Source organism: Panthera tigris, chromosome C2 (assembly GCF_018350195.1).
Source record: "Panthera tigris isolate Pti1 chromosome C2, P.tigris_Pti1_mat1.1, whole genome shotgun sequence".
In the NCBI taxonomy this organism is placed as follows: domain Eukaryota; kingdom Metazoa; phylum Chordata; class Mammalia; order Carnivora; family Felidae; genus Panthera; species Panthera tigris.
Window position 1 is genome coordinate 116,423,405 of NC_056668.1, and position 8,805 is coordinate 116,432,209.

The 8,805-nt window shown below is 37.1% G+C and overlaps 1 protein-coding gene across 1 annotated transcript in view; it reads left to right on the plus strand.

The window, feature by feature from the left end:
• Positions 1–3,886, plus strand: part of PLSCR1 (phospholipid scramblase 1) — a 30,137-nt gene extending 26,251 nt beyond the window's left edge. The window contains exons 8-9 of the mRNA XM_042956456.1: positions 980–1,141; positions 3,761–3,886. Coding sequence (XP_042812390.1) covers positions 980–1,141; positions 3,761–3,799 — 201 coding nt within the window. The 3' untranslated portion in view covers positions 3,800–3,886. The remainder of the gene's footprint in view (positions 1–979; positions 1,142–3,760) is intronic.
• Positions 3,887–8,805: the final 4,919 nt, after the last annotated feature.

The following is an 8,805-nucleotide window of genomic DNA, read 5'->3' on the forward strand; positions in this document are numbered from 1 at the left end:
TTCAAATCTTAAAGAACCCATCTACCCACACCAAAATAAAATGAGTCAACTGTTTTTAGTTTCCCCACATTTGTTTTCCTGTTCTCAACCTGAACTAGAGCTTCAGTGGGTGTTGCTAGCACTTGTGGTTCCTTGTGCATATTTGAAAAGGACATTTCCCCCTCTGGTTTCACAGAACTCTCCATGTACACGCCATGGTGAGTGTGGGCTCCGTTCATCCGCCCACATGCCAACTTGGTGAGGTCCATTTATCCAGCTACAATCTGTTCAACTCTTTACGGTGGCCCTGGGCTTTCCTCAGGCAGAATTGTAAAATTAGAACAACTTTACTTCAGAGCTCTTTTTATCTTGTATCCTTCTTGTTGTTCACTGTCCATCCACCCCACTGTCCAGTCTTAACCTATCCCTTGACCCGGGGCATCCCATCAAATTACTTATTGGTTACTTAACTTTTCCTTTACTCAAAACTGCCAGTCCTCTTTTCCAGGATCTATGCATTTCACATTTTCCTGCTGATGGTGGCGATGAACCCTCCCTCACATTTAAATGCTCAGCCTATGTAAACTCTCTGTGCTTCTCTTACAACAAAAGTAACATGGGGGATTAGTTTAGTACCTTCCTGATGGCTTCTAGAAATTTCATCTAAGAAACATTTTATATCTGTGTCTTTTCCTGCCTAAATTTTGTTTTAGATCAATTCATTTATTGCTACCTATCATAATGTAGAATAGGAAATGTTAAATATTTAAGCAGAACTACTTTCATGTAAGTTCTCTACAGCAAAGGTGTTTTTCATGCATGTAAAAGTAGATTCAGGAATCCATATATATGTAATGAGTGATACAATGTTCATAGTTAAGTATGAATTTAAGTTAAGTAAGTAATTTTAATAGAGTATTTCATTTTATTTCAACTTTTACGGTAGTTTGTTTTCATTTTTCTAGAATTCTTTAAGAATCTTTTTTTTTTCCCATTTTAGATTAAATCTCTTGATGAAGAAACTATAGTTGGCAAGATTTCCAAGCAGTGGACTGGTTTTGTGAGAGAGGCATTTACAGATGCTGATAACTTTGGTATCCAGTTCCCTTTAGACCTTGATGTGAAAATGAAAGCTGTAATGCTTGGTGCATGTTTCCTCATTGTGAGTCTATCCGTAATAATCTTGGGTTTAGGTGGTTTCTCTAGTACCATTCTGAAATGGTTTGGTAAACTGTACATTTTTAAATGACCTTGTTAAGTTTATAGGCTTTATTCAAAGAGGCACCATTTAATTCAAGCCCTTAAATTTCATTTTCTCCTGGTACTCTGGGTTCACAGGTAACTAGTTTCTCTAGAGAGTCTATGCAATTTCATATGATAACAAACGGACCTCATGTGATAAGGAAGGGCCTCGGTCTTTGGAATTTTATTTAAAAGTTGAAATCAGTGCATTGGAAAAGAAACTTGGCTTGAACCTGGGCTTACATGGAATAGACTCAGGAAAACAAGATTTCCTCCTGATTGATTAAATCATCTACTACAGGAGTGTAAACTGCAAAAAGTAAATAACTAGTCAAGCCATTAGAGGGAACTGCCATTTGAGAGGAATTATGTGCGACAGAGCAGTGATTCCGAACTTACCTTCACATCAAATCAGCTAGGAAACTTAAAAAAAAGACAAAAAAACAAAACAAACAGACAAACAAAAAACAAGTATCAGGCCATAGCCCAATTTAACTAAACTAGAAGCTCAGAATTAGAAGTTTGTATAGCTCCCCAGGTGGCTCCATATGCAGCCAAGTTCAAGGGCTCACAATGGTTTCCAACCCTAGCTGCATAATAGAAACACCTGAATGGCTTCCAAACTCCCTAGGTCAAGACTACATCCAGATAGTAAATCAAAATCTCGGCAAGTGGGATCAGGCCTGCAATCTGTTTAGATCTGAGAGGTGATTCCAATATGCAAGGAAGCTTTAGAGCCACTCGATGAGTATCTTAAACACTGACATTGGGAATGCAATCCCCAAAAAGTGGAAAGTGAGAGAATATATGGAAAAAGGATCCAGTTATTTCAACAAACAAATGTTGGGAAAATAAAAAGATAAAAATAACATAATAAGAGAGAGACTTAAGAGGCATCAACTCAATGTAATTTATACTCATATTTACTGATTTGAACAAACCATTTGAAAAAACCATTTGAAAAAACATTTAGAAGGACTTAAGAGAAATCTGAACATTGGCTACTTGATGATATTTTAATGGATTATTGTTTTTTTCAAGATATCCTAATGATATTGGGCTTATATAAAAACAAGAGTCCAAATTTTTACGGGTTCACACTGAAGTGTGTTTCAGTATAAAATGGTATGATATCAAAGATTTACTTTTAAATAAAGAGAGTGAGGGCAGGGGGATCTAGGGGATGGAGTAATTAATGAACCAAGATAGGTTATGTTAACTAATTATTGAAGCTGGATGAGTGGCCTTTGGGATTTTATTTTGCTATTCTATCTCATTGGGGATAGACTCAATATTTTCTGTATAAATTAAAAATAGAACCACAGTTCTGTTTAAAAATTGTGTTTTCACTGTTTATTTCACATGAAAAGTAAAATCAAAACTTAACCATAGGGAACCATTTGACCAAAGGTAAATATACCATCACTAAAGATCTGGTGTGCGAAGGGAAGAGAGGTTAGTCCAGGGTGTTTGGATAGGTGAAAAATGGGATTGGGATTTGTGGTGGGGTTATCAGAAAATGACTATGGGGTAGATTGGGCCTCTTCTAAAGGACTTCTAAATATTGGACAACTTCTTGTTGGGAAGATACTGACAATTATTTGGTTGGTTTTAAACTAGGTATAAATAAAAGCGTTATTTTATTAGGAAGATAAATCCTGGTGCCTAGATGAGAAGTGAATTGACGAGAGGTAAAATTGCAATAGTGCGATTGCAAGTGAATGGTGATAAGAATTCAATTTTTTCTTTGTGAACAGATAAGGGAAAATGATAGACATGAGAGAAAATCCATAGGACTTGATGCAAATCATAGGGAAGTGGGTCTGGTTAGACACTGATGTAGTGAGATAGTTGGGAGAAACCGTGGTGGACCAGTTTGCGGGAGAAATCATAAAACTGGGCCCAAAAACTCTAAGATGCCTGCTACCTCTAAGATGGCTGTCATTCTAAAAAAAATCTGAAATGTGTACAGTGTATTCTGCTCTCAAGAAAAGTTGTATTACTAGAGAAGGAGAAAGGAAGAAAGATTGAAAGAGGAATATTCTAAGTGGCATGTGAAAAAGTGAAATTTAAAGAAATTACCAGAGGATTAATTAAATGAATGCAGAGCAAGGCGCCTGGGTGGTTTAGTCGGTTGAGCATCCTACCTTGGCTCAGGTCATGATCTCACGGTTCGTGGGTTCGAGCCCTGCATCGGGTTCTGTGCTGGCAGCTCAGAGCCTGGAGCCTATTTCAGATTCTGTGTCTCTAGCTCTCTCTGCCCCTCCCCCACTTGCACTCTGTCTCGCTGTGTCTCAAAAACAAACATTAAAAAAATTTTTTTTAAATGTAAATGCATGCAGGTAATCAATAAGTGAATAGAATTACAGGATTTAATTGCTGTTAAACTGGAAGGCTAAAGCTATCAACTTTTCCCAGATCTACTTATTTGGTCAGTTTTTCTCTTAAGCAGATATGTTATGTTTCACCAGACCCCTTACCATTTATGATCTGTGCTTTGTTGCTGAAAATTCATTTCTGTATTTTTGTTTTTATCTAGGATTTCATGTTTTTTGAAAGGAGTGGAAACACAGAATAAAAAGAAGGAGTGTGGTAGGGGATCAACGAAAGCCTCAGGAAGTGTGAAGTCTGCCTCCTTACTGGGACTTTGTCAAGGAAAAACTAATTGGTTTTCTCTTCTTTATTGAAATGACTTCCAGCATTTGTGAATTCTACTGTGATGCCTGGTATATGCGATGACTTTTCAAATTATAGAGTTTATTTTCTATATCACTTACCTATAAATGTTTTTATGCATTTTGTTTTGTTTTATACATTTTCTTTTTCCTTGTGTATTTTAGAGAAAGGACATGTTAATTTTTTACATTTAATCACGAAACTTCCTGTGGCAAATTGTTCTGAACTACAATCTGTTTTATTTTCAAATTTTACACCAAATTAAGTCCTTATTAATTTTAAAATATAAATGTGCATTTTATTAAATATGGTTCCAATTTATTTCACACATAACAATTATGTTATTTTCCAAATAATGTATGTTCAAACAAGTTAAAAATGAATATAATTTGTTTCCTTTACAGTTATGTTAAACTAACACTTAATATTCATATTACCAAAGAAAAATAAAACGTTATTTGTCTTTTGTTCAGCAAGTCACAGTATATTAAACTTCTTTTGTAAGCTAATCTGCTACTATAAAAAAATTTTCATTATTGATAAGAAAATAAATTACTGATTTTTTTATGATTTTCTGAAAAAGACATGTCCTAAAGAAGGACACATTTAAAAATTCATTATAGAACTGGAGGACTGTTATAATTTTTGAAGTAATTATTTACACGTGGAATGCTTAGCTCCTGTATTCATTCTGTCTTTCACAGAGCATGATAGTTAGGAGAGCACTCAGGTATTAGATAGAACGTATATATTCCATCTGAGTAGAAACTACAGTAACTGTCTGTTATTTACATGAACAATCAAACAACTGAATTAAAAATTATTGATATATTTCTTTGCATATTTGATTTTTGTTTTTAAACAAACTGTGAACAGTCAATTTCGATGGTATTCTGAACCTTACACATTTACCACCTCTACCCTTACAAATTCTCCTTTAAAAGGAGCAAAAGCATAAATTCATACCAGGGCTATAAACTAAGATTTCTACCTGTCCGAAACAAAGGAATTTTCATACTGTGTTCTGTAAGAAAGCCTGGATTGAGTGAGAGGAGATGTCCAGCCCACAATTTAGCTGCTGCAAAGGAAAAGTGTGTTTAGGAAAATAAGGACTTAGGGGAAGGATTCCTGTTCATCTTCAGTAGAACCCTAACAACACCACTAGCCATTATAGTCCAAATAATTCCCCCATGTCGGATCCCAACAATGAGAGGTAACCGAAACGCTCAAGTTCAGTTTAGAATTGGTACACACAGCATCCCAGGTAAAAAGAGGGGATTTGCCTCGCTGTTTCCTAGTGGCATTATTTGTGCCAGGTCCAGAAGGGGAGGGCTTTCCAAGCTAGCTATCAAGCACCACAGGCATTCCCAGAGAGCTCAGGACTGGCTAGAAATCTCAGAGCTGTTGTGTCTGGGTGTGTTTACGGGAGGGGAGTTGATGGGTGATAGGGTGCTGGGGAGGAGGGCTAACAGCAACTTTTGGTCAAAAGATAATGAACAAGTAGAGATACCTAATGATTCCAGTTAGAAGCAGAATAAGGGATGTCCTCCTCATAATTCAAGTTCATTAGTGTGTTTATCTTGACTCCCTTTATTATTCTACGACAACGAAAACAAAAATCACCATTTAATCCAATAGCTAGAGTAAGAAGGCATTTTTTAACTATGATTCAAGGCTCCCCAAGAACTTTTCTGCTCCAAAAAAGAAAAGAAAGGAATGGAAGAGAGAAAGAAGGAAGGAAAGTTAGTTTTTGCAGAAGCCAACTTAAAAAAAATGTAGAAGAAATAATGGAATTAGAAAATCACCATTTGCCAGTTCTCATCATAAGAATTCGATTCCCGCAAGAAAACATGAACGGCTGCTAAAATCAGTGGTAAAAACTTGTGGTATTCCTATGCTGCTGTATTATACTGTATTACACTGTCTCAAGGTAATTCCCTGTGAGATACTAATTTTAAAAAAGATAGTAATTTATACTGGGGTACCTGGGTGGCTCAGTCGGTCGAGGGTCAGACTCTTGATTTTGGCTCAGGTCATGATCCCAAGGTGGTAGGACCAAGCTCCACTTTGAGCTCCATTCGGTGTGGAGCCTACTTGGGATTCTCTCCCTCTCTCTCTGCCCCTCTCCTCTGCTCATGCTCTGTGTCTCTCTTTCTCTCCCAAAAATTAAAAAAAAAAAAAAAGACAGTAACTGTACAGTTACTGTAGGATACAGTTCAGCTAAGCTTTCTGACATAATACAACAAATATCCCCTTCCCTCTAGTTTCTATTGTTTTCATTTGAACCCTCCCCTTTGCTGCCTTTAAATCCATATTTCTACCATCAGTCTGTTCATGATTATGGAGATGTTCTCTAGAATGGTACATATTTTCTCTACCATGTTCCTCACTTCCTTCTGAGTACTGACAGTGGAGTCCCTAATATCCAAATTTCTGGGAACAATCTACTTAAGGCAATTTTGGCTTTTTCTCACACTCCTCAAAATTCTTCCAGCTTCTACCCATTTCCAAATCCTAAAACTACTTCTACATTTTTAGGTATTTGTGGCAGTAGCACCCCACTTCCAGATCCCAAACCGATATTAGTCTACTATTGTTGCTATAACGAACCACTGAAAAAAAACCTCAAGGGCTTTAAACAATACAAATTTGCTATCTTATAGTTCTGGAGGTCAAAAGTCTGAAATGAGTCTTAGTAGGCATCAATTGAATGTTTGTGTTTCCACAAAAATCATGTTGAAACCCTAACACCAATATAACTTAATTATTCTAAGGAAGTAATTAAGGTTAAATGAGCATAAAGGATGCTGATCTGATTGGATTAGTGTCTTCTCGTGCACACGCACCAAGGGAAGGCCTTGTGAGGACATACACAAAAGGGGACATCTACAAGTCGGAAAGAGAGCTCCCAACTGAAACCAATCATGTTGGCACCTTGATCTTGAACTTCCAGTCTTGAGGACTATGAGAAAATACATTTCTGTGTTTAAGACTTCTAGTCTGTGATATTTTGTTATAGTACCCTAAACAGACTCATATACCAGATCAAAATCAAGACTGATACTGAAAGAGCTTCCTTCTTTCTGGAGGCACTAGAGTAGAATCCTCCTTGCCTTTTCCATCTTCACAGGCTACCGAGATTCCTTGACTCAGAATTTCTTTCCATCTAAAACCAGCAAATGCTTCCATTACAATATTTCTATCTCTGACTCCAATTCTGCCTTGCTCTCCCAAATTTAAAGGACCCTGGGGATTACACTGTACCATCCTGGATAATCAGGGATAATGTCCCTATTTTAAGGTTACTTGATTAGCAACTTTAATTCTATCTGCAACTTAATTCACCCTTGCTGTGTAACATAACATTGGGTTTAAAATATGGACATTTCTGTGGGGCCATTATTCTTCCCATTGTGTGTGTGTGTGTGTGTGTGTGTGTGTGTATGGAACATAGAATATTACTTTTCATGTGTCTTAAGAGCATATAAATGGCATACTATATATACCTTCTGCAACCGAAATTATTTTTCATTACTATTTTCTTTCATACCTTGCCAATGTTGATATTTGTAGCTCTGGTTTATGCATTCTTTTGGTTATATAGAGTAACTCTATTGTATGAATATAATACCATGTATTTACCTATTCTGTTCTGGACGGGCATTTTGGTTGTTGTTAACTATGATAGTTGACATTATGTTAGCTTGGCTAGGCCTAGGTACTCAGCTATTTGATCAAACATTATTCTACATGATTCTGTGATGGTATTTTTTAGGTGAGATTAACATTTAAATCGATAGACTTTGACTAAAGCCAATTACCCTTCATAATATTGGTGGGTCACATCCAATCAGTTGAAGGCCTTAATTAAAAATGATCAACCCTCTCTCAAAGAAAAGAGAATTATGACAGCATAGCACTTTCAGACTCAGACTGCAGTATCATATCTTCCTGGGTCTCCGATCTGTCAGACTACCCTACAGATTTTGGACTTGTCAGCTTGTGTAATCATGTGAACCAAGTTCCTTAAAATCCCTTTTTTCCCCCACTCTCTCATCCTCCCCTTCCACCCTTCCTCTCCCTTATTCTGTTTCTCTGGAGAATCCTAATTCACTAACTTTCCTCTACAATCAATCTTCCAGAATATTTATGTATGTGCATACTTCCTTGTATACATATGGAAGAGGTTCTCTGGGGCTATTCCTAATAATAGTAATTAGTTGTTCTAAAAGTATGAGTGTTGGGGCGCCTGGGTGGCTCAGTAAGTTGAGTGTCCAACTTCAGCTCAGGTCATGATCTCACAGCTTGTGGGCTGGAGCCCCGCGTTGGGCTCTGCTGACAGCTCAGAGCCTGGAACCTGTTTCGGATTCTGTGTCTCCCTCTCTCTCTGCCCCTAACCCACTCACATCCTGTCTCTGTCCCAAAGTAAATAAACATTAAAAGTACGAGCGTTTTCATTATCATGAGATATTGTAACATTGCTCTACAGTCAGTCATACCAATCTACTGTTCTATCAGTATTGTATGAGTAGTGCTATTGCATTACATACCCACCACATCTTGATATTGTCGGTTTTTCTCAACTGATTTTTTTTTATTTAAAAAAATTTTTTTTAATGTTTATTTTTGAGACAGAGAGAGACACAGCAAGAGCAGGGAAGGGGCAGAGAGAGAGGGAGACACAGAATGTGAAGCAGGCTCCAGGCTCTGGGCTGTCAGCACAGAGCCCGACACGGGGCTCAAACTCACGAACTGTGAGATCGTGACCTGAGCCGAAGTCGGACGCTTAACCGACTGAGCCACCCAGGCACCCCTCAACTGATATTTTTAATAAGGAATCTCATCGTTTTAATTTGCATTTATGAGATTTCTAGTGAGGTTGAACATACTTTAAAAAAAATTTTTTTT